General features: G+C 37.5%; 1 protein-coding gene and 1 long non-coding RNA gene across 2 annotated transcripts in view; one reads left to right on the forward strand and one right to left on the reverse strand.

Annotated features, from left to right (window-relative positions):
- Positions 1–5,129, reverse strand: part of MYOZ2 (myozenin 2) — a gene marked incomplete at both ends in the record, with an annotated part of 33,916 nt that extends 28,787 nt beyond the window's left edge. The window contains one exon of the mRNA XM_082838476.1: positions 5,054–5,129. Within this exon, the coding sequence (XP_082694602.1) occupies positions 5,054–5,129 (76 nt within the window). The remainder of the gene's footprint in view (positions 1–5,053) is intronic.
- The window catches only part of LOC309961333, a 187,061-nt gene that overhangs the window by 46,806 nt on the left and 113,025 nt on the right, over positions 1–27,230 (forward strand). The window lies entirely within an intron of this gene.

The raw sequence follows: 27,230 nt of genomic DNA on the forward strand, positions 1-27,230 counted from the left end.
GAAAATTGCGTTTTATTGGGAGAGTATCAGTGATCTTTGAAAATGTGATCAATTCCTTTTTCAAACCTTTCTTCAATATGCAGTCTTATGAGCAGACACTGAACCTAAATTCCTCCAAAAAACTTTTTTTTTTCACATTTATTTCATAGGTTAACATTCTAAAACTTAAGTCAACAAGGATTTATGTGTGCACAGGTAGTTCTGTATTTTTAATTTGTAATTTTGATCCTGCCAAAGTTACATATTTAGTTAGATCAGTGAATCCAATTCATAGTTTGTAAAGATACCCACTTATAAATAATAGTAGTAAGACGAAAGATCTTTTAAAACTGTTTCGCCATGATTCACGGGCAGCTGCAATTCTGGTAAAATGGGCAAAACCACAGAAGGGGAGATAACTGAAATTGATTTGCTTTAGGGTGGTCCTATCAATTTACTTAAAAGCCTGATTGAAGCCAAGAGATTTTCTCTACACTTAACAGGACTCTTCTGCCTGTTTACAGACAGTTGGCCTGTGTAGATTGAATAATAGTCCATAAATATACATTATTGCATACTGTAACATGCATATATACATATTATATAAAAGTTAATAGTCCAGACTGTGGTTTTGAATAATACTTGAAAAGTCTACATTTGATTAAAAGTTTATTAATAATCTTTAATAATTTTCTCTAGATTAAAAAGTTGATTTTGAAACTCATCTGGGATTCTATATTTTCCTATTTCATATCTCCTTGCCTTGATTTGAGTTCAAAAATTTACTGTTAATGTATTACCATTCAATAACTGTGTAAATCTATAAACATTTAAAAAATGAGATTACCAATGTATTGAATTATGCAAATTGAGTTACACAAACCAGTAATTCATCTAGTACTGTTTATAGGACGTATATCTAGAGCATATTAGAGTGAAAAAGGCAACAAAGAAATGATGTTCATCATTCTTCTAGGATGATAGAATATGGCAAGAATTAAACATTGTAATTTCAACTTTGGTATAAATTGGAATTTAGCCTAGTTCTCTGCTGCTACTTTGCTGGAGAGCGTTATTAGAGGTTTAGAAATCTATGGCATGCTTAGAAAAATCCATGATTTCACAACATATTATTGCACACCAATTTTCAAGATAAAGCATGCTTTTTCTTCGGGTTATGAGAATGCTAATGTGAAATTTTAAACCAAAGAAAACTAACAAATTTGTACATTAAGCATTAGGTTAAGTTCTTTTTCTCCCCTAGACTTTTTACATTTGATCTGTAGTGTTTAAGTCCTTCCTGGTGTCCTCATTTTTATATTGATGACTTGATTAATTATACTTTAAGATACGCTTATACAGGAAAAGTAAAAGGGGTCTTCACATTATCTTTTGTCTGAAAGTCAAGACATTATATCTATGCTTTTCAAAGTACCCCTGCAATTTGTGTTAATATTATCACTGCCTCTGTTATTGGTGGAAAAACTCAAATACACTGATGTTTGAGCACATAGCTCAATATATTAGAATCATGAAATTTTAGAATTAGATGACTCAACAGATCCAACCTCTTCATTTTCAGATGAGGTATCTGCTGTCTGGTCTGGAACTCAGGGCTCCTGGTACGATATCAACAACAGCACTCCATTTAGAACCTGGCTTCCTGTTTTCAGACCACAGACTAAACTCTTTTCCTGAAATCGCAAAAACAATCTGCTCAGTCCTCTCTGTGTGCTGGGAAAAGCTGTTCACCAGTCATGAGGGAAAAAACAAACAAAAAAAAAACATACCAAAAAAGCCCTCACAGAGCCCAGGTGCGAAAACTGTAGGGTGACTGAAACAACTGTAGTCTTCTTATTTCTGAAGCTCTTCGTCTAAACTGTCAGCAATATCTGTGCTTAAGATCAGGGGACAGCATACTCCCAGTTCTTAGATAATTTTAATTCCTATTCCTTTTCCCCACCATTTCTGGACGGATGCCAGTTGCTCTAGAGTGCCTCTCCTTCCTCCATTCTCATTCCCCATTCTCTTTCTCTATAGACTTATTACTTCCTATTCTTTTATCCTTCCCTCTCTCTCTCCCTTCCTTCAGTAATCAAGTCTCAAATGAGTTACTGAGTGAAAGAGAAACATGATCACCACTGGAGAATATGTACAGCATCAGGAGTAAATAGCACAGGGCTGGTGGGCATGGAACCATTATAAGCCATCTTTTCTTGCCTCCACAACTAATTCATGACAGATAATGGCAAAGTATTTTGGTGTTTTTGTCTTTTAGAATGGCACTTGTTATACAGTTGCAACATGGCTCTGATATTTCTGTTTAAAGCTTCTGGGTTTTGCATCACAGTAGTAACACAAAACAGCTACTAATCATCAGCTCTAACACTTTTAATATTGATGTTGATGACCATGTTGATGATCATCATGATATGATGCTGAGGATGGTCTGTCTGAAGGTATAGAGCCTTAGTGTTAGGAGATACTTTTTATTAATTACTTTTGCTTCTGGTACATTATTTGACACCAAATCATTATGGATCCATAATGAGTGAACAATTTGGCGTATAGTTAGTAGAGGCTGTGAGTTATCTACATTTTTACTTGTGCTATCCAGTTCTATGTATTTTAGTCTGTATGGGCAGGATTTCTCAGTAATTCTTTGAGGTTATTTCTCCTTCAGATTCAATGAGTGCTCTGATGAAAAACTCTCCTTTTTGATTCTTATATTTTCCTACTGATCATCTCAAGGCTCACCAGCTATAGTCTCTCTCCCCACAGCAAGAACTGGACTGAACTCCTAGCTCAGGTTTAGAAGACAGCTCATTTAGCCATCTCATTGTCACATTTCATTCTCCTCCAGGCTAAATGTCTTTGAAGAGTGATATAAAAAATAAATGAATTATAATACTGAAAAAAAAAATCTTGATGCACAAGGGGAGAAGGGAGTGGGAGAAGAACTTCAAATAGCTTCACTATTCATTTTTATAGAGGACAATCCAGTCCAAATTTTAATTAGTCTTAGAATTAAGATCAAAAGAGTTGCATGCTTTATCTTAAATTATCCAGGTTTTTGTTGGTGTGAAGTGTTTGAAAGTTTGGAGAATTATTCCCAGAAAGGTTTCTCTGCAGTCCATGTCTCATTTCTGCCTCCTTAGAAAAAATGATACTCCCCTAGCTCCAGATCTCTAAACACTATGTCACATACAAATAGTAAAGTTCCATTTAAGATGTCAGAGGAAATAAAAGAGGGAAATTATTTAAACTGCTTCCTAAAGTACTGCAGCTGTTTTATCTGAGATGAGTTAAGAAAGAAGTCTGTGATTATCCCTGTTATCTGTAGTACTTGACCTCCAAACAAAGGCAGAGCATGTGACTCCATTTAAGGGACTGGAAATCTTCTCGTGACTTGGGAGGGAGGGCTTCAGCAGACTTTACTTGGCCAGGACCTGTTGGTGGTGAGATTATAGTCTTGAGGGTTTTTTCCCCCTTGAGATATAATTGTACTTTTTCTTTATATTTCATAAAAAAATAAAAGTTATATTATAAAAAAAGGAAAAGATACTCTTATAGGTCTATGTCAGAAATAAGAGAGTAGAATCCAACACATGATTTAAACTGGGAATACATTAAAATGATGAATTGATTTATGATTATGATGCAATTAGAAAATGATAACTTATCCCAAGCCTAGTTTTAAGATAAATAATTTAGTCTCAAACTCAAGTGATTATCTGATTTTTTCCTTATTGATCAAGGAAACTATTAAAACAATTTCAAGTAAACTACATGAAGCAGGAAATACAAAGAAGTGCAAAAATTTAAAAGAAGCCTGAATTTTGGAACCTTGCATTGGTACAAATTTAGTTCTGGTGTCTGATTCAGAATTATTTTCACTTTATTCCAAACTAGTTTGACATCTTAGTAAAACATGGGTCTAAGTTGAATCCAGTATGGTGATTTTGTATTGCAAAAAAATAGAAAACAAAACTTAATAACAGAACCCTTTAGATATGACTGCATTGTGGGGGGAAGCATCTAACACAGTCTCTGATTGGTTCTATTCAGCTTGCTTTATGGAAGGTGAAATATGAAAATGCTATACTTATGCCTTTTCCCAGCTACCTGGTGAAAGATCTCATTGCTCTAGGTCTTAGTATTGTTCAGGTAAAAGGTCACATTCCTTGTTAATAGAAAGGGAATAAGGAGGTGCCCTGAAAACTCCACAAATATATTCTGGAACGGCTCAAATCAGCCCTTAAAACTATCTAGATATTCTACTTATTAACTTTTAAAATTGATGCTATCCTTTGCTCAATTTCCTTTATAACAATCAAAGTTGAATTTCCTTTATAACAATCAAAATGCAATGTATAAAGCATTACTTTCTAGAGTGTTTTGCTAGAACTTAGAGAAGAGAGTGGAATACCATCTTGCATCTAATTTATATTAAATTTTTTTTGAGTTATATGCTTGAGACTATAAGAAATCTATATTTTCCTAGAAATTATAAATAGAAGTAGATTTCCACACAGAATATCTCGGTAAATCAGTTACTAAATATGAAGACTGGTTTCAGGGTTAAAGAAGTTCACAATGAATATGAATTCCAACTTAACACCTTTTTTTTTAAAAAAAAAAAAAGACGCTAGAACAGATTTTGAATGATATATGTAATATAAGGTAAAAGAAATCAAGATAGATCTTGTGGGATGGACAATGAAGACAAGATTGTATGAGACCTGTCCAAAAAAGAGAAAAAAAGATCTGAGAGTGGTGATATTAACTTATAACGTGAAATGTGAAAGGCAAGCCAAGTAGAATGTACATCAGCTGTCAGATTGCTTCATTCCTTTAGAGCAGTTGTTCATCTGAAAATAGCTTTCAAATGAGAAAGGATGACTACAAAAGGATTAGTTACCATAGGCTTTTATACACCCCCTAGAGCTCCAGGTTTGTTATGACAGAATAGCAAGAATTTAAAGGAAGTAAACTATAGAATATTAAATAACATCAGGAAGAGTCTACATTAATGCTGAGCTATATTATTGCTGTGAAGGGTTTTCACTGATACCATTTCCATGGATTTCCTTCATGATGGCTGATGCTTGCTGTTTCCTCTGCTTCACCATGGTATTATGTGATAGCATGATTTTTTTGTTCCCTCCCTGTGAAAAATAAAGGAACATTATTGAGGCAATGTCAAGAACTCATTTGGAGTGTTTTATAATCATCCTTTTGAGAGACAGCATCTTTGTTCTTTATTAAGAGTTTATTATTGCTTTCTACTGAAAGACTTTAATACCATTCCTTGTCTGGTGACAGAGCATGCTATTCATTGACAGGCAATGTCACAGTGAACAGAGGCTGTTTCTCAGAGTTTCCAGCCCAGTCTTATCTATATACTAGTACAATGATTATTGGGCAATAAGAAACAATGAAAGAGCTGGACTCCTTTCCCCTTCCTCTCTCTTTTCCACAGTTTATTTTAATCTGTCATTGTTTCCTTACTGGCCTTCATTTGTACCAACATCACAGTACATCAATTCCAGCAAATTGTAAGAATGAAGAAAGGACGCCAGATTAAACCAGAACTCTTTGGTGGTAGTATTTTAATATTGGCATCAACAGCTGTCCTTTAAAGCAAAGAAAGCCCATTAATGAGTCACAACTCTGAACTTCCTTGGACAACTGACTAATAGAACATTTTAGGAAACAATATACTTACCTTGCTCTTAGACCGTGCTTTTCAGGAAGGATGAATCCTGATTTGTGGAGGAAAGACTGGAGATGGAATATGGATGGCACTTGGGCCCGATGGTTTTTATCCTTGAGCCTGGGATAGCATGGTCCCTAGCTCTGACTCAAACTGGGGACTGAGCCTTTCTGAAGAGACTGGCATCCAGCTGACATCAACTGACTATATATAGCACCAAATACTTCAGCTACTCATATCTTCCTGGCAAAAGGGAGGAACCAAGAAAGATTAGGTTCTCTCCATTGTGTTTCTAGTTTGTAAGATGTTTGAATGAACATACAGAAGGTTTTTATGGAGTACCTTCTGTTTGAAGAGATACTAGCCAAAAAAGATTTTTAAAACTTTTTAAGATGTAGCCCTTACATTACATCTTAATTGAGGTGGCAAAAGATACATATTGAATACGTCAATTAGAACAGAATGATAGATTATTAACAATTAACATGAAAGTATTGACCATAATATCTAAGGAGTTTCAAGAAGAAAGAAAGCAATATGGGGCAGATCAATAGTGCCATCCCTTAAGCAAGAGTGAGAACCTATAGTAAGTTCAGAAAAATGTGTTATATTTGAATGGCGAAGTGGGGGAGCATTCTGTAATGGCCCTTAGAGGTTGAGCCTTGAAGCTATCTGAGTAAAAGCTTAGACTCACAGCTGGGTCATGAGTCTTTCTGAAGAGACCCTGTAGAGAACAGTGCCTGCAAAGTTGACTGATCTCTGCAAGGTCTGGAGTCAAGGATTTCTGTTTGGGAATCAGGATAAGAAGTTGGGAAGGTAGGCCATGTTGGCCTCCTTGCTGGTCTTTGAACACAGAAGCATGTTCCCTCCCACATCCAGGCTTTGGCTCTTACTATTTCCCACTTCCTGGAACATGCTCTCCCCCTACCACTTGGCTTACTCATGCATTCAGGACTCCCCCCAACTATTGATTCCTCATAAAGTCCTTCCCCAGTCACCCTGTCTAAAATATCATATGGGGCTTCCCTGGTGGCGCAGTGGTTGGGAGTCCGCCTGCCAATGCAGGGGACACGGGTTCGTGTCCCGGTCTGGGAAGATCCCACATGCCGCGGAGCAGCTGGGCCCGTGAGCCATGGCCGCTGAGCCTGCGCGTCCGGAGCCTGTGCTCCGCAGCGGGAGAGGCCACAGCAGTGAGAGGCCCGCGTACCGCAAAAAGAAAAAAATAAAATATCACATGGTGCCACACTCTAATCCCTTACTCTGCTTTACTTTTTAAATATTTTGTATTAGTTAAGATTAAAGTCGAATGGGAGTGACAGAAAACCCTAAAAACAGAAATTTCAAAAAGATGGAAGTTTGTTTTTCTCACACATAAATTTTGCCCAGAGGTAAATAATCTAGGGTTTGTGTGATTGACATAATTATCAGGGGCGCAGTCAACTCTAACATTTTGCTTCATTGGCCCTAAAATGCAGCCCCTTGGGCTTAAATGATTGCTTCAGCTCTAGTCAGCATGCTCTTATTTCAGTCAGCAGGAAAAAAGAAGAAGTAATGAGAAAGGCAGCAGGAAAAAGAAAAAGAAAAAGTAATGAAGGTCTCCTTCAAACATGTCCACATATTGCTCAGATCTCTTTTGTTTACATCCCTTTGGCAGAACTTAGTCACATAGCCAAACACAGCTCAAGAGATGTTGGGAAATGTAGATTTATTCTGGGTGGCCACGCCCAGTTAAATTCAGAGGTTAATTTACTGACAAAGAAGATAATGATTACTGGTTGACAACTCTCAGTTTTTGCCACAAGGGCATAACACTATTTTATCTATACCTATATCTATATCTATTTGTCTAGCTAGCTAGCTAGCTGTCATCCATCTATCAATCTATCTCTATCATCTATCTGGTATCTCTTTTTCCTATTGAACTTCATAAGACTTAGGCTTTATATCTTCAGCAGCAAGAATTGTAGACATTCAATATTCATTAAGTGAATGAATAAATGAGTGGGTTGGAGATTGTGGAATGCATGAGTTTAGAATTATTTTCCTGTTATGTCAAACACTTGGGGGGAAATAGAATTGTAATAAACAGTCAATTGAGTATGAGATGATGGTGGCTACTTAAGGGAGAAGTTGTTTTATATGCGACCAAAATAAGTGCCTGATCATAGGATTGACAGTTCAAGGTAGTAAATGGTAGGTGTAAGCTAACCTGTTGCCACTGCTTCTAAGTAAAAGTTTGCATTGAATTTATTAATTAGGTACCAGTGAGAAACATTTAGCCAAGCCAATGAATTTAAGTTCCCTCTCAAGATCTCTAAATTGCTTTTATATTCCTGGCTTAAGCATTTACAGTGGTGTGCTATTAGTAAAGTCTCTCAAACTCTTAGTTTTTTCGTCTGTAAAATGGAGGTTACAGTATCTACCACATAGAACCATGGACATTTTACATGTAACAATTTTAGAAATCCTTGTTACTTAATAAAAGTTTAGTAAGTGTTAATTTTTCCTTTTACTGTTTTATTCCTGCAATATGGAAGAATTTAGAACCTTAGAATAATCAACTGCATTACTCAGTAAAAAATTAAAATATATTCAGAAAGACCATTTTCCTATTTGGTCACCTTTATATGTTTCCAATTTTGTGTTATATACAGTTCTATAGGTTGAAATGGTGTCCTCAAAAGACAATAATTGTTATGTTGATTTTGGTTTCCAAAATGAAAGATTATTTTAAAAGATTTTTAAAGTTTTGAAGAATAGAATAACTTACTTGTTTTTGTTTATTTCTGAATTATACCAAAAATTGTTTTGCCTTATATTTTAAGCTCATTTATACATATCTCTGATAGCTTTCTGTTTTTTGAGTTATTATTTGTTCTCAAAAGAAGAAAGAATTAGTTACTGGTATCATAGATTTAAAACAATGTATACTATCCATTTGCTTCATGACACAACAGCTAAATTTTTTTTTAACATTTATTTATTTATTTTTGGCTGCGTTGGGTCTTCGTTGATGCGCATGGGCTTTCTCTAGTTGCGGCGAGCGGGGGCTACTCTTCATTGTGGTGCGCAGGCTTCTCATTGCAGTGGCTTCTCTTGTTGCGGAGCACAGGCTCTAGGCACACAGGCTTCAGTAGTTGTGGCGCACAGGCTCAGTAATTGTGGCTCGCGGACTCTAGAGAGCAGGCTTCAGTAATTGTGGTGCACGGGCTCAGTAGTTGTGACTCAGGAACTTAGTTGCTCCACGGCATATGGGATCTTCCCCGACCAGGACTCGAACCCATGTCCCCTGCATTGGCAGGCGCATTCTTAACCACTGTGCCACCAGGGAAGTCCCAACAGCTAAATTTTAAAAAGAACTTTAATGGTTATTATACAGCATTTTCAGATGGTCCATTCTGAAAGTCAGTGCCTTTCAATTTTAAATCAAGTCGCAGTTAACATATTTCTGTTTCATCTACACAGAGGTCTGGCTCTAGATTAAACTCCCCTCCAGTTTGTCATGTTGCAGTCTTTCTTTGGCTGTAGCCCCCACCCTCGCACCTCTAAGACCCAGGACTGCCCTCCTCCCTGTGTCCTCTCCACACCCACACATCCTGTACACTAGAGAAGAATCTCTCCTACCCCCAGGGTCTCAGTACCTACACTGGTCCTACTAATCATTCCTGTCCTTGAAGTGTCTCCCTAACCCCAAATGAAACAGAGTAGGACTTTATTTTCGCCCCAAGGCCCTAAGTATTTTAAACTAATTGATGCTAAAGATAATAACAGGACCTTTTACTGTAGGCAGAATAATGAGATTCTAACGATGGAACCTGGTGCCTTAGGAGGCTAGTGACGATGAAGTTTTTGGCAGAGCTTTTCAACACCCCTGTAACCAAATCATTTCCATTTCTGGGCCTGCTGAAGTTGCATTTCCAACTCTTTTACCACTTGCTAAAAGAGAAAAAAAGAATAAATAAGGTGAATTTTACTGCCAATAAACCACCTAACAAAAATCCACACCATTAGGACCCATGAATGGCAACTTTATTCAGCCAGTGGTAAACATGAGCCCTTTAGCCAAGTGGTAAACAATGTCTACATTGATATTCCTTTGACTGGGCACTTGTTTTTTAATCCTGTGTTTCTCCTTGTCCCATTTTGAGTCTATATTAGGTGACTGTAGGCAGTTGGAGATTAGGGCAGGATCTGGGGGGCCCAAGATGTAGGGACTGACCGTCTGCTAGGTGGGCAGACAGCACATTACCATTACTGAGGCTCAGTTCTGGATTATTGCACGGAGAATCCAAACAGGGCAGCTCCCAGGCTAGTGCTGAATGACATATCTGAGAGGACTATCTGTTCTTTACCAGCCTTCAGGGCCTTAGATATGGTGGTAACCCTGGGAGGAAAGAATCTGCTTGAAAGGATAAAAAAAAGGTGGAAAAACTTACAGCTGATGAGGCTGTCTATGGAAGCATGGGCTTTGGTTTGTGCAAAAAGCCTTTGCATTCTCCTTAATAGCTAATTGCCATGCCTTCCATGGTTTCTATTTTCCTATATTGAATAAGGTCCAGCTTACAATTGATCTCCTTACCATCCCATAGCAAAGGCAGAATAGTTATAAGCAGAGCTGTGGTGATTATCCTACTGGCCAAAGTGAGATAGTACAAGACAGAGACCTAAGGGCACCAACTAATAGTAAACAGAACTATTACAGCCACTATTTAGTTACTGTTTGCTAGGCAGTTCCTTTGTTTTGCAGATGAGGAAATTGAGGTTCTGAGAGATTAAGTAAAATCCCCCATGCAACATACTTGTAAATTATAGAGATGAAATTAAAAGTTGTTTCTCGGGACTTCCCTGATAACGCAGTGGTTAAGAATCCACCCGCCAATGTAGGGGACACGGGTTTGAGCCCTGATCTGGGAAGATCCTGCATGACACAGTGCAATTAAGCCCATGCGCCACAACTACTGAGCCTGCGCCCTAGAGCTCACGAGCCACAACTACTGAGCCCATGTGCCACAACTACTGAAGCCTGCGTGCCTAGAGTCCGTGCTCCGCAACAAGAGAGGCCACCACAATGAGAAGCCCATGCACCAAAACAAAGAGTAGCCCCTGCTCACAGCAACGAAGGCCCAAAGCAGACAAAAATAAATAAATAATAAATACATTTATTAAAAAATAAATAAAAGTTCTCATTTAAAGGCTTTTGTGTTTTCATTATACTGTGCAGAAATCTCCAACTTCCTGATCTCTGAATATCTCTGTAGTGATACCTTCATGATAAAAACAGAGTTAAGAATTGTCAGATTAAGTATTTCAATGTGCTCCTTTTTGATTCCCTTTGGAATTTAGCATCCCAACACTAGGTTTATCTTGGCTGAGGTGCTTTTTACTTATTAACATTTATGGCTCTTTCCCAACTCATGTTTTTCTGGTTTTCAAACTTCTAGAGTTCCTCATGGTGTCTATCCTCAGGGTGCTTTCCTTTCCTTCAGCTGTGCAAATACTAACATTATTAAAATGCTGAACATAAACAATGAAAACGTGCCAGTTGCTGTGCAGACCTCTCCTTCCTTTCCTGGCCCGTGTACCACACACACAAACACACTTACCACCTTCACTGCCAAAAATAAGGATCAAATCCAACGCCATCAAAATAATCCATTTATAGGCAAGCCCAGTGTTTTACTTGTCTTCCTCTGCAAATTTATGTCTTTTAGTTAAGCATTTCCTTCTAGGCTCTTAAATTAAGCCTTAAGGTAAACTGGGGAGAAAAGGAGAAGTAAACAGAGCCCGATGACCAGCTTGTCAAGGACAGAAGCTAACATAATAAGGTTGGGAACCTGGAAAGAGAGAAAGTTTCATATACAGGAATAATAAGAAAGATGTTGCCAAATAAAACCTGCAAATCATTTTTTTTTCTTTTGCTTGTATAGTCCCAGCATTTATCCAGAACTTTGTCACATTTTCTTTCACGATTCTAGCCAACCTGTATTTTTCCTGTTGTCTACAGGAGCATTTTCTTTGACAGTTTTCTCACCTGCAAGAAGTCACCCCTGCTTTTATATACAAATTTAGCATGACCTAATTAAACAAAAGTTAATTAAAGAAAACATGAAGTTTTTTAAAAGAATGTATAGTCAAGGAATTTAGTGACAGAATCTGGACTTCACAGCCATGTATCACATGCTAGAGTCTCAGCAGCATGGTTATATAATAAGGACAATCATAATATCAACATCATAAGGCTGTTGCATGGCATAGTACTTATCTCACTGCCTGGCTCATATTAATTGTGTAATAAATGTTAGCCATTATTATTATTATCACCAAAATGTTTAACTTTAGCATAAACATGAGAAAGGATGACATTCAAAATATGTTGTCACCTTAAAAAATAATGGCTTAACCCCTGTTTGCAGACAAGGCACAGAGAGGTTAAGTCACATGTTGAAGGCCACACAGATAGAAAAAGAATAGTTCCTTAAGTGAGAAAGATATGAATTGAGCTGTGGGATTAATATAAATAAAGCATGTGTAGATCAAAAGAGGAATTGCTAAGAAATAAAACAGAAAGTGAAGGGTCTGGTATACTTGTTAAGTATATATCCTATGTGGGAGTGATTTATCAGTGCATCAGAACCTAATGCCATTAACAAAATCTGAATTGTATGAATAACTCTCCTTATTCTGATTCTATGCTCCCATGCAAATGTCCACTAATCTACTGGTTTCCCATGTAGTTTGCCTGAACCCAAATCCACCTACTACTTTATCTCATAAATTATGACACATTTTAAGAGTAAAAAATTCAGTGCCTAGTAAATGTTTATTGAAAGGATGAATCAGAAAAAGTTAAAGAAATCGGGAAAAGAAAAAAACAGGAGAGCAAAGTTCAAGAGAAAAGAGAATTTTAAGGCACCGTCAAATTCTCCACAGAGATTATCGAGGATGACATATGAGAAAAGGTCACTGGATTTAGCAAGAAGTAGGTCACTGGCAGAATTTAGAGACACTTTTTAATGTGGTAGTAACAGAACCCAAATAGAAAGGATTTAAGGCAAGAATGAGTGGATGGGAAGTGTAAGCTGCAAATGAAAACCATTTATTTAAAAGAACTGTTTGTGAACTAAAGGGGAGAGAGAGTTCAGTAGCTAAAAAGAAAGCAATTTGCGTGTGTGCGTGCTTGTGTGTTTAGAAGGAGGAACCTTTGACAGTTTGGAGATAAAAGCGAAACAAATATTGCTGTGTAAAACAATAAAAACTCTGATACTTTGCGATTTGGGGTGGTTCACTTCAGGATAGATGTAAGTCTATGATGGTTGATCGTTGGAGAGAAATCCTGGTAGGAGGGAAGAAGTATGTGCCATGCAAGGTTGAAAAGGAAATGTGCATATGGAGGTTTGGCATCTGGGCCAAGTGGTGCCATCAGAAGGCCTTCCAGCATGCCATCATCAGAGTAAATTTACCAGGGCCCAGATGCTGAACAGGTCCAGACATGCCAACTTCCCAATTTCATTAGTCTTAGGCTGTGCCCCGTCAGTTCACTGAAATTACTTTTGGCACAAGTGACCTCCTTGATGGCAGATCCTAATCTATCTCCTGGCCTTCTTAACTGTATTCCAAATTGCAACTAGAAAACTCATTTTAGTGTCCCACAAACATCTCAACATTAACATGCCCCAAACTGGGCTTATCATCCTCTTATATGAGCTCCTCATCAGGAATTCCCAATCTCAAACAATATACTTATCACTACCTGCCCAGTAGACCAAGCCAGGAATCATCCTAGAATCCTCTTTCTACCTTTTCCCTCATACAATCTAATCAAGCTCTTAAGTCATTTTTAGGCTGGGGGGATGGAAGTCTACCTGTACCGCACCCCTCTTACCCAAAGAAAGAGAGGAAATAATAATCTGATTGTTGGTTCCCAAGGCACAGATCTGGTTAGGTTGGGTGGGGAAATGTGAAATTGTCAAAATGTGTTCAGAGGATATATAACTAGGTATTGTTTCATTCTTTGCTGTCTATTCCAAGCAAGCAACAAAAGTTGTAAGCAACTGCAGTCCCAGTTTTCTTGCTGTTCTCTCCTGTTTTCATTTTTATATGACTGATAAGATTATATTAAAACTATGTTTGGGCTTGAGGTTGGTAGGCTCTTCATTGTTTGGAACTTAGAAGTTTTACAAACAATAGTTTTTCCCTCTCCTTGATGAGTTCTCTTACTTGGTGAGTCTCCACTGATTTTTCTACAGTCCCCTTCTACAAATATTTCTACCTCCTTGAAACCTTCTCTGACCTTCCTAAGTAGAGTTTGTGCTTGCTCTTGGGCTACTTGCTTCTGGGCTTATGTTGTATTATGTTTATATGTACAATACATCTATTATTATATTCAATCTCTTTGTTCTAACAAGCCTTTGTTCTAACAAGGCCTTCACCACCATTAGCTTAATCATCCATTCTCCATTCTTACCTTCTGATTCCATGATATGCAGTGGTGGGTCAAGAAGTGATGTTGGTTAGGGGACCTTTAGCTCCCTTATTTTGTATCAAAGCTCTTGATGCCAAAATGGCATGCATGGCTTCAACACATCTCAAATAAACACATCTTAAGTCAAAAATGCATCAATATTACCTTTTTTCTTGAAGAGATTTCATTCCTGATTCCAGAAAACCATATAATCTTTGTTTTCCTCCTCTCTTCCCTCCTAGTTTATTCACTCAACAAATATTTATTGAGCACCTATCATATTAGTTACTATTCTAGGCACTGGGTAGTAAATAAAAATTTTTAAATTCTCCCCTTCATGGAGCTTACATTCTAGTAGGAGAAATAGGCATAGGGCAAGATAAACAAATAAGAATACTGTATGTTAGATAATGATAAATACTAAGAAAAACAATAAAGCAGGGAAAGCAGACAGCATTCCTGGGAGTAGGGATTGTGATTTTCGATAGAATGACTGAGGAAGACCTCATTGAAAACATGACATTCAACTAAAGATCTGAAGGAGATGCAGGAGGAAGCCAGAAGTATATATTAGGAGACGAACATCCCAGCAAGAAGGAGCAAGTACAAAGGCCCTGAGGTGGTAACATGTCTGGTATATTGGAGAACAGTGAAGAGGCTAATGTGACTAGGACAAAGTAAGGGAGAGAGAAGTTAGGAGATTGGTCAGAGATAATGTAGGCCTCATCAGCCATCATAAGGACTTTAGTTGTACTCTAGGATGGGAAGCTGTTAGAGGGTCTTATCCAGAGAAATGACATGATATGACTGCAGTTCTAATAGGACAACTCTGGTTGCTCTGTGGAGAACAGAGCACAGTGGAGCAAGGACAGACCACTTAGAAGGGCTGTTGCGATAATCTAGGCAAGAGATGGTGGTGGCTTGGTCCAGGGTGGGGAGCAGTGTAGGTGGTGAGGAGTGGTCAGATTCTGGATATATTTTGAAAGTAGAACCAATAGAATTTGCAGAAGAATTGGTTATAAGATATGAGATGGAGAAATGACTCCAAGTTTGGGGAGCTGAGCAATGGGAAGAATAGAGTTTCCACCCTCTGAGACTGAGAGGATTGGATTTTGGGGAGAATATCAAAAGCTCAAATTTGGAAATGTTAATTTTGAGATGTGTATTAGACATCCAAGTGAAGATGTGAAGATTGGGATATATGAGCTAGAATTTAAGGGAAGAAGTCTGGGGTAGAAATATAAATTTGAGAATTGTCAGTGCTTATATGATACTTAAAGCCTTGAGACTGGATGAGATCCTCTTTGCTGGTTCCTATTCAGCAACCCAAACTCTTAATGCTGAAATGCTTAGGGCCTAGTCTTTGAACCTCTTCTCTTTTCTGCCTGTACTCACTCATCTCTTGTTCTTTCCTTTTTCTCTCATACTTCTTATCGAATCTGGTCAGCAAATCCTGGGTATATCCTGGATTTTGAAGGCTTCAAAATAAGTCCAGAAACTGACCCCTTCTCACCACCTCCACTGTTACCACTCTGATCTATTTCTTTTGCCTAGATTATTGCAATAACCTCAAAGCCAATCTTCTATTCCTTAAACTGTGCCCCATAGAGTTAACAGAAGCTGATGACTAATAGGAATTCTTGAGCTTGTCTTGCAGAGCAACAGATAGGGGAACAGCTTGTTAAAATCCCTCTGCATGTAAACTGCCTTCACTGATTAAGCTCGTTTTAGTCATTGTTTTCTTTCTTTCTTTTTTTCTCCTCTTTAAGTAGCCCAGTTGTATTCAGAAATTTGGAGTTAGCTCTTGTCTGGTGAGAGCTGGCTAAGACTGATTAGACCACCAATCTTAAAACTGGGCCTGCTCAGGTGTCTGATGAATGGTGTTTTGATGTCAGAGGGCTAGAAAACTTAGATCATACTAAGCACCTCCATTTCTATGCAGAAGAATGTAACCTGAATACATCTGCACAAGACACTGATTACCTCACCTTTTCCCCTACCTCTAATCACCTTTCCCCTCGCCTAAGACCACCCTGCCCCTCCCATAAATATTCTACTACCCTTGCCTTCAAGGAGGCAGATCTGAAACTTGTCCTCCTGTCTGTCTCCTCGCTTGGCTGCCTTATGAATATACTCTTTCTTTGTTGCAAACCTCCGCATCTCGGCATTTGGCTTACTGCCCATCAGGGAGATGGACCTGGTTCAGTAATATTTCCACATGTATCTCACTTAGGTCTGTTCTCGAAAAGTAGCTAGAACTTTTTTAAAAAGTAAAATAAATTTTATTCCTCTGCTCAAAATGCTCCAACGGTTCCTATCTTAGAGTAAAATCCAGTCCCAAACATGGCCTAAATATATCTTCCACAATCATATTATCTGATAACTCACTGACCACACCTCCTATGCTCTCTCCTACTTTTGCTGCTCTAGACCCCCAGTCTTCTTTGCTTTTCTCAAACATCCCAAGCTGTTCCCTCTGAGAGGAACACTGATCCAGATGTTACCGAGTCCAAGCTCACTCTGCTCGCTGCACGACAGGCCAATAAATAGGGAGACAAGGTATTGAGGCAAGGAACACGACTTTACTCGGAAAGCTGGCAGACCAAGAAGATGGCGGAATAGGGTCCCCAAAAACCATCTTATAGGGGTCTGGATGCCAGTTTATTTTATTTTTTATCTTATTTTTTTTTAATTCTTTTTATTTTTTGGCTGCTTTGGGTCTTGCTGTTGTACGCGGGCTTTCTCTAGTTGCAGCGAACGGGGGCTACTCTTCGTTGCGATGCATGGGCTTCTCATTGCGGTGGCTTCTGTTGTTGCGGAGCATGGGATCTAGGCGCACAGGCTTCAGTAGTTGTGGTACGTGGGCTCAGTAGTTGTAGTGTACGGGCCCAGTTGCTCAGTGGCATGTGGGGTCTTCCCAGACCGGGGATCTAACCCATGTTCCCTGCGTTGGCAGGCGGATTCTTAACCACTGGGCCACCAGGGAAGTCCCCAGTTTCTTTTATAGAATCAAAGAGGGAAGTAAAATAAAAAGGCAGAATACAGAGGGAGAGGCAGGGAGGAAGTAAAGTAAAAAGTGCCATCAGTCTTGGAAAACATTTCCTGAAATGGCCAGCCTCGGGGAGGGGATGTCAATTTCTTCTTTCTTACAGCCATTCACAGGTTGGTAGGGTTCCCTGAGGCAGACCATTATGTATGATTATAATAACAAAAGCAACAAAAAGCAAAGGCTAAAGTCAAAGAAACAGATCCAACATGGAGTCAAAATGGGCTCTTCTCTGTTATACAGATATCTGTGTGGCTCTCTCCCAAACCACATTGGGCCTTTACTCAATGCCACCTTCTCAGTGAAGCATCCCTTGTCTACCCTGTTAAAAAATAGAAAAAATAGTTCCTCTAGAACTCCCTATCCTCCCAGATTTTTCTCCATAATACTAATCACTGTCTTCATATTTACACAAACCCCATGAAGGCATGAATTATTGTCTGTTTTGTTCTCTGCTGTATCCCTAGCATTGAGAATAGTATCTGACACATTGTTGGCACTTAATAAATATACTTTAATAAATGGATGAATGACATAAACATACAATCTAAGTAAAAATGGTCTGCTAGCTGTGTGAATGTTGTTTCATATTATAGTCTCCTGGACCCTCTTCCCTCAAAATTCCCTCTAGGCCCCTAAATGAAATGTGGAAACACCCACAGATGGTACAGTAGAAAGTACATGCTGTGGGGCTCAAGAGTCATACTGAGTGCTTCTTTAGGTCATACCTATGGCAGACATTTATAAAAATGATTAAAATATGGTTCCAGGTTTTGAGGAATTTGTAGTCCAATTAAGGAGAAAGTTGTGTACAATGTGACTTGCATAAAAAGAACAAATCTTAACATAAGTATTCCCAACTTTCCCTTTGGATGCCAATTCCTAAAGAATATTTTGAGCATTAGGCCTCAGAGAGCTCAAATTTGAAAGAAGCTGTGTGGGCCTCCTTCATTTACATTAAAAAGGGGAGGAGGGGCTCAAGGATGCTTTTCTTCTGAAAGGCCAGATTAGAAAGGAAGGAATTGGGTAGTGATAATAAGAAGGAAGGAGTATGATCAAGTAATAATCGTGAGCTTAGGTTTTGGCAATAGGGTGCATGGAGGGGAAAAAAGAGAAGGATTTTGGAACAGCTTCCAGAAAAATTGGAGGAAACCATGTAGATAAAGAGAATTTTTAGATTATTTATGGGTCAAATAAAGGAAGTCCTTTCTTTCCTCTAGAATATCCCAGTTTTATGACCACTTTTTATTTCTAAGAGCATCCAAATGACTTGGTTGTAAATGTACCTCTAGGAGGCTGAATAAATTCATCTAATGTTTGATATTTGACTTGGAAAATACCTTGTTTCAAAATGATAATTTCAGTTTTGTCTAATATACAGCAATTCATTCTGACTATAAGTAGCAAAGATCAGAGGCTATCCCTGGTCTTTTATCAAACCATGCCATCAGCACAGAGGAGAATGTTTGTGAAGGAACTATTGCATCTGGTACTTTTACAAAAGAAATCTATGAGTCTATACATACACAAAACTCCCTTTTATCTAGAAGGTACTGCATTTGTACTTTCATTGTTTGCTCTCTAGAATACTTTCTTCCCTCTTTTTCCTTTTTTTTGGCTGAAATGTTAAGGTTTTTTTTGTTGTTGTTGTGCTGGGTCTTAGTTGTGGCAGGTGGGCTCTTTAGTTATGGCACATGGGCTCCTTAGTTGTGGCAATGTGGGCTCCTTAGTTGCGGCATGTGAATTCTTAATTGCGGCATGCATGTGGGATCTAGTTCCCTGACCAGGGATTAAACCCGGGCCCCCTGCATTGGGAGTGTGGAGTCTTAATCACTGTACCACCAGGGAAGTCCCAGCCATTTTTATACCATAAAAAAATTATAAAATTTTATTAGTGTTAGATGTTTTTCTTTTTAAATTTTTCATCCTTTTATACAGGGACTCATTAACTGACTGATGAACTGAGCCAAGCAAGGACTAGAAAGACCCTTTTCTACCTTCTTTGTTAAGCGATCTCTGAGTATGTGATTTCTACATCCCACAAGTGGATTATCATTGGATCAGTATTAAGTTTCTGTATATGGTTGTCTGTTTCTATGACATCTATCATGTTCCATTGGTCTGTTAGTCTGTTTCCATCCCAATATCACACTCTCTTAAATTTTATAACTTTATAATGAATCTATATCTGGCAGGGCAAGCAGTATCCTCTCTGTTTTTCTTCTTTAAGAAGATCTTAACTTGTCTTGGATCTTCCACATACATATTAAAATCATTTTGTCAGTGTCAAGAACTGTGTGAGTTCTGAGATTTTGCCATACTTACAAGCCACCAAGTTAGCTTACCACAGTTTCATGAATGCTGGCAGAAGACACGAACTCCTGAGTCAGAGATAAAAGACTTTACTTAAGGCACAGCAAGCAGCATGAGCTTCCTATTTACATCTATTCTCCTTGTCTCCAAGTCCCATGGGGCAATGTGGATGGGCTCAGATGGATGCCTGCATATGCATTGGGTGCCTTATAGAAAAGGAACCCTAAGCTTAGGGAACCTGAATCTTTTATACTGGGCAGTAAGTATGAAGGCTGTTTGCTCCAGAGGGAGACACTATACCTTCCAACACTGTTCGTTATACAAACATCCCAGACAAGTTAGTCCAGAATAAAAGCAGTCAATGTCTCTTATCTTTTAGTTTTTAAAATATTCTCTTATTTTAAAAACCTCTGCTATATCTGCAGTGTTCCCCTTTTTCATTCCTAATACTGTTAATTTTTACCTTACCTCTTTTGCCCTGGATCAACCTTTCTAGAGGTTTGTTAATTTTATTAATCTTTTCAAAGACCAACATTTCATTTTGTTGCTCCTTTATTATATGTTTGTCTCTATTTCCTTATTTTCTATATTATTTTGCTCCCCAACTTTTTGTGGGGGGTTATTTGTTATTTAATTCCAGTATCTAAAAAAATTTATTATACTATTCTCTTTAACTCTTGAGTTATCAGAATTGTTTTTAAAAATTTGCAGACAGAGAGGATTATTTTTAGCTCTTATTTTATTTTTAATTTCTGTGTTCTCATAGTAAACTATCAGCGGCAGCAAACAATTCCAAATCTCAAAGGGCTTAACACACTACAAGTTTATTTCTTGTTCATTTGAAGTCCAACCTGAATGTTTCTGTATATGACACAGAGAATAAGCTTCTTCCCTTTTAGGGTGCCAAAATTCTCAACACACTGCTCCTTACGTTTTTTTTTTTTTTTTTTTTTGCTCCTTACGTTTTTGAAGAAGGGGAAGCAAGAGCGTGGAAGGTTGCACAGGATATTCTGTATTCAGGCCTGACAGTACATGCAACACTTTTGCTCACATTCCATAAGACAGAGCTAAGCCTCCTAAATTTACCAGGGGCTGGAAATGGCGTCTAACTCTCATGTCCAGGACAAATAGGAAAAGCAGAATCCCTGCCATAATTTCTAATGTAATTATATTATTATCAGAAAATGTCTTCTGTATGATACCAATTCTTTAGGAAATGTGAGACACAGTCAATTTTTGTAAATGTTCTGTGTGTGCCTGAAAATAATGTATATTTTCCAATTACTGAAGGCAGGCTTCTATATACATCAATGAAATCAAACTTTTTAATTGTATTGTTGAAATTATCTACATTCTTACTGGTCTTTCTTTTTTAAAAAAAAATTTCCTCCATTTTATTTTATTTTTTATTGAAATACATTTGACATATAGCATTGTGTAGATTGAAGGTTGAAACATGTTGATTTGATACATTTATATATCATAATTTGATTGCCATTGTAGTCTTTATCATATCACATATTATCACTTCTTTTTTTGTGGTGGGAATAATTAAGATCTACTCTCTTAGCAAGTCTGGTGATTATAATACAATATTGTTGTCTGTATTCAGTATACTGTGCTTTAAATCTACAGGACTTATTTATCTACTGGTCACAACCTTATTGGTTGTCTTATCTACTTTAAGTATTAATGACCAAGAGATATGAGGTAGAAATTTCCCACAATGTTGATGAACTTGTCAATTTCTCTTTGTAGTTATTTTATGTTATTTATTTTGAGGCTATGATATTAAACAGTATACATTTACAAATGTGGTATCCTTTTGATTATATCCTGTTATTTTTATACAGTTCCCTTCTTTATTGGTGATGTTTTTTCTTTAAAGAATACTTTGATACTTATTATGGCTACATTACTTTCTTTGGGTTAAATTTTCCTGATTGTTCTAAAATTCTGACTAGATATATTTTGGACTTTCTCTGTTCTCCTTGTGTCTTCAATTCTTTTTAAAAAATTTTTTACCTTTTTATCTTGATTGCTTTAGTCTGTGTAATTTCTCCTTTTAAGTAAAAATCTTCCATTTTATTAATTTTCTTCTCCATTGTAACTATCTGCTATTTAACTCTTACATTGAATACTTACTTGCAATTATCATACTTTTTTTTTTTTTGCGGTACGTGGGCCTCTCACTGCTGTGGCCTCTCCCGTTGCGGAGCACAGGCTCCCGACGCGCAGGCTCAGCGGCCATGGCTCACGAGCCCAGCCGCTCCGCCGCATGTGGGATCTTCCCGGACGGGGGCACGAACTCGTGTCCCCTGCATCAGCAGGCGGACTCTCAACCACTGCGCCACCAGGGAAGCCCTATCATACTTTTTATTTCTAGGAGATCTCTTCCTCCAATTCTGCCTAATCTCTTGCTGATTAGTCATACTTTTACTTCCCTCCTCTCCATTTTAAAACTTCTTTAAACATATAAATGTATTTAATTTATTTTCTAATATATTCCTTGTATTTGTACATTTCCAATATTCCAAGTTCCTGTTGTTTATAATCTATGTGACACTTGATTATGGTGGCCTAGTTTCTCATGTGTTTTGTGATTTTTCTTTTATTGTGAACTTGTATTCAAAATAAAACACAATCTTTTGAACTTTTAAAATCCATTCCTCAAGGGAGGATTTGTGTTTCTTTCTGCCATGGGCATGAGGACATTACAGACCTGAGTCCAGTTTAAATGGGTCCAGAAATGAAGAATTTTAGTGTATGATATTCCTTACCACGTAAACAGTATAAATTTTGATCCTAAATCCATGTCTGAACCTTCCAGTGGCTATAAATTCTCAGGAGAGCTTTTCTCCCTTCTAGACAGTTTTCTTTCCTGCTTACCTCTGTGAAGGGTTATTATTCACTTGTTTCTACTGAACTCTTTTCCTTGTGAATGGCTTTTCCTGAGCATGGCTTTTATGCTAGATGGAGCTCTCTGCTCTTGGAAGATGTACAGTTCTGGGCAGCCTGGGTATAAAGGTTCTCCCAGGGCACCCAACTGCTTCAGTTCTCACTTCTTTCCCTATATTCATACCACTGCTTTCCTGGAAGCCTCTTGCATTCATTTAAAAATTGTTTCTAGTATTTCATCTAGCAATTTTTCAATGAATTTAGAGAATTATGAATGAATTTCTCTTTTATTTTTTCAGTAGCATTTAAATACAGTTGGAAAATGGTACAGATATTTGTGGGAGAGATCATTGTCTTTTCATTGTCTTTTCTATTGCTAATGTTGGGTACCTCAGTGAATTGGTGTACCACTCAAAATGACACCATCAATGCTCAGAATTGATGAATTCTGAATAGCACACATTAGAATCATTGTTCATATGTGGCCTGTGAAAACCCAATACTCACTTTCCCACTAAGTGATTTTGTTAACCCCTCTGGTGTTAAGCCACCCTTTGGGGCTTGGTTTTTTCCTCATCTCTATGATGTATTGGTTTATCTAGTATATCTTCTCAAGCAATATGGGTTACAGAGGTTGTATGACATCTTGATCTCTATGATCCCCAAGTGTGGCCTGGAGCAGCATGAACTCTTTACCAATCACTGTTAGTCCCTAGCAGTCTCATCTTTTTATCCCAGTGCCAGACAGTCATAATTTTCCATGTGTACTATGTTGTGAAAAAGGTTAAGAAGCGTGGTCTAGATGATCCTCTAACAGTCCTTCTGTCTCTAAAACTCTTGATTTAAAAAATTAACTATTAATGCACTTTTCCTCTCTGGGCATTTGTTTAGTGAATGAGTATATTGTATGCAAGAGAAAATGGGGATAGGTTTTACACAGAGTTGCTTTGAACTGAAATCTTTAAAAGGAGTTGCATGTCTTTGTGAATGAGGAAAATCTCAAGCATTTTGTGCTAAGTGACCTATTTAGAGCCAGTAATGCCATTCTAGGATTTGAATGAGCCAAGGCCCTTGATGACTTCTTGGGCACATATCATATTTTCTTATAACTATTTTTATTGTGCTGCTTCATCTCCTCACTTTTGTATGAGTACAATATAATAGAAGCAGCTTATGTGGCCTCATGTCCTTTCCTCTTTTTTTTTTTTTTAATATTTAATACTTGTATGCCTTTGTTTCACTTTGTTTTCGATCCTTCTGTTTCTCTGGTATTTTGAACACTTTGAAATAAGAGTCTGATTTCACTTCCTAAGGACTCATACCCATAAAACCTATCAAAAACAATGATTGGTTTTGTTTATACCTGAAAGCATGGACCCCAACATGCTCTACTTCTGTTTCTAGCGCGATTCTGAGTCATGCTTTAAAAAGAATGTTTAGCACTTAGCAACCCAGAGTTCAGTCTGGCCCTGAAGTCGCATTGTTTGGTTTGGGATGTAGCGTGTTTTTAAAACAATGTATTCCTGTCTCCACTCCAGACCTACCAAGTCTGAACCTCCATGAGTGCATAAGGGGAGGTGAGGGAATGCAGTTGTACAGAACTGTACTTTTAGCTCTGGGGAATACTTCTTTGGAAACAGCTGAGAGAGCAAGTTATTTGGCTAAAAAAAAATGGAGGTAGGGTTGAAGAAGACTTCACAGAAGAGGTTTTTTTTTTTTAAAAAAAATTATCTTTGAAGGATGAATCAAATATTTGCCTGATGAGGAAGACTAGGGAAGGATATTTTAGGCAGAAGTGGCATGAGTCGAGGCACAAGAGTGAGACTCCATGGCGAATCTTTCAGAACTGTGAATTGTCTAGTGTAACTAGACTAGATTGATGCCGATACAGGAAGTAGAAATAACAGAAGAATCAAGAAAGTAGATTAGGACTAAATTGTGAAAAGTCTGGATTGATAAGGAATTACATTTTATTTCACGGGAAATAAAAGTCATCAAAGGATTCATAAATATGACAATAATGTGGCAAGATTTTTATTTTATATTATAACCATGGCAGCAATGTGGAGGATGAATTAAAGGGAGAAGAAACTGGAGACAATGAGACCGATTGAAGATATAATCACAGTAGCTCAGAAGAATGATTATAAGACAGTAGTTGGGGAAATAGAGGAAAAGGGCATACATTTAGAATCATTCATTTACTCACCAAATAGGCTATTTTGTATGTGCTAGCTGTGAGCCCTGTGCTAGCTATTAGGAAAAAATGAAACCAAACCATGAATGTTCTAAGACAAATAAAAAATATATAACTTATGTTGTATGTGTATGTGTATGAAAAAAATAAATATTTTAAAATAATGGTATCCTCTTTGTGGAAGAAATATAAATAATTTTACTTTTCTCTTCTTTAGACATTATTGAATTTTCTAAAGTGTCTGTAGTGTCAGTATATCACATTTAAATTTTTTTTCTAATTTTAAAGTGTATATATTGTTTTGCCTCCCAAAACGCTAGTGAAAAGACAGACATGTGAACAACCAATATAACAATCTGGTAGTTATAATAGTGATATGTTAAAAAAAAAATACTGAAAAGGCGAGCAGTAGTATCTAAACATGCCTTCAAGAGACAGGGAATCTGCATGAAGGAAGCAGCATTTCAAGTGAAGCTTGTAGGATTTGTGGGAATCCCAGAGAAGAGATACTCCAGACAAAGGAAACTGAAAGTAATTGGAAGATTTATCTGAGTGGATAGGCAGATGTCAGATTCTGAAGTCTTGTATTCTTTGTGAAAGTGTTTAGAATTTATCTTATAGTCCATTATGAAAATGCAAGCAAAAAGAAGACAGAAGATGTTTACACCATGAAGGCCATTCCGCAGCAGTACAGAAATTAGATTGAGGTGATGTGGAGTGAAATAAGAAGCAAGCAGGAAAATCAGTAAAGAGACACTTGTGATAGTTTAGGTGATAATTAGCAAGGATTAGTGATTTGGTCAGATGGGTGGGGTGGTATCTGTGTGTATTTGCATGCATGTGTGTGTGTATGCAACCCATATGTGTTTGGTGGGTAGATAGTCCAAGAGGCAGAAATTATGTAATTTCTGATGTCCATCAAATTACTTTTTTTTCCCTCAAATGAGGGGATAATGGTATTATTCACTGTAATAAGAAATACATGAATAAGATACTGGTGAGTTATGGTGAGTTTAAAGTACATGTGAGATATTCAAGTGGAAAATTTTATTAGGCAGATGTATATATGAGCATAGACCTCCTGAAAAAGATAAAGGTGAATAAAACAGTAAGATTTGGTGACTGCTTAGATGTAGTTGGAGGGGTTTGTTGTGAGGTATTCAAATATAGGAAAAAGAATGAGGAAAAGGTTGAAGAGGAGTGAAATACTGAGCTTGACCTTAAGCATTATAAATTATTTAATGACTGTGTAGCAGAGTGATTAAAATGCGAACTCTCATGATGTTTTACACTACTTGAGTTAAAATCTCAACTTTAGGACTTGCTGAGTGTATCCGCATGAGCAAATTATTTAACTTCTATGAGGCTCAGCTTCCTCATCTGTAAAATAGAATTAATATTAGTCTTAACCCATAGAGTTGTTGTGAGAATTAAATGAAATAGTTTAAGAAGGGCACTAGAAGTAATACCTGGAGCATAATTAGTGTTAGTTATTATTTGGATTATTTATGAAAAATGAAAGAATTTTGCTCTTAAATGATGAAGAACATAGTTGTGTGAAACTCTTTTATGAAGAAAAAAAAATTCTTTGTTGCTTAGTTACCATAGAGTAAGTAACCTTTCTAGCTGTGTTTTTAGTCCATGAATCACAATGATGCAAAACAACTAGAGTTTTCAATAGAAAAAATAGCTGATATTCCAGCCAAGTTTTTGAAATTTAGTTCACAGTTGTCTGAAATATAAGAGAATAAGACAAAGAACAAATCTGTGATTGTTTCTCAAGACAGGGCCCTGTTGTGTGCATCATGACCATGAGGCTCTCTTGCTTTTTTCCACATGCATGGTTGATTATTCTGGTTCTCCAAGACAGGTAGTTTGAAGACACGTTTCTCATTGCTTCCTTCTTCTTACAATAAAGCATTACAGACCCAGACAATAGCCACCAAAGGGAAGTCGAAGCCTGGAATATGACGTTTGGCTATGTCCTCTCATTTGCTATGAGTCATATTGGTTATATCTTTTTGTTTCTTTTTTTGCTTGTTTTTTTTTTTTACATCTTTATTGGAGTATAATTGCTTTACAATGGTGTGTTAGTTTCTGCTTTATAACAAAGTGAATCAGTTATACATATACATATGTTCCCATATCTCTTCCCTCTTGGGTCTCCCTCCCTCCCACCCTCCCTATCCCACCCCTCCAGGCGGTCACAAAGCACTGAGCTGATCTCCCTGTGCTATGCGGCTGCTTCCCACCAGCTAATCTACCTTAAGTTTGGTAGTGTATATATGTCCATGACTCTCTCTCGCTTTGTCACAGCTTACCCTTCCCCCTCCCCATATCCTCAAGTCCATTCTCTAGTAGGTCTGTGTCTTTATTCCTGTCTTACCCCTAGGTTCTCCGTGACATTTTTTTTTCTTAAATTCCATATATATGTGTTAGCATAAGGTATTTGTCTTTTGCCTTCTGACTTACTTCACGCTGTATGACAGACTCTAGGTCTATCCACCTCATTACAAATAGCTCAATTTCGTTTCTTTTTATGGCTGAGTAATATTCCATTGTATATATGTGCCACATCTTCTTCATCCATTTATCCGATGACGGACACTTAGGTTGTTTC

Source organism: Leucopleurus acutus (genome assembly GCF_964270905.1).
Source record: "Leucopleurus acutus genome assembly, chromosome: 4".
NCBI lineage: Eukaryota > Metazoa > Chordata > Mammalia > Artiodactyla > Delphinidae > Leucopleurus > Leucopleurus acutus.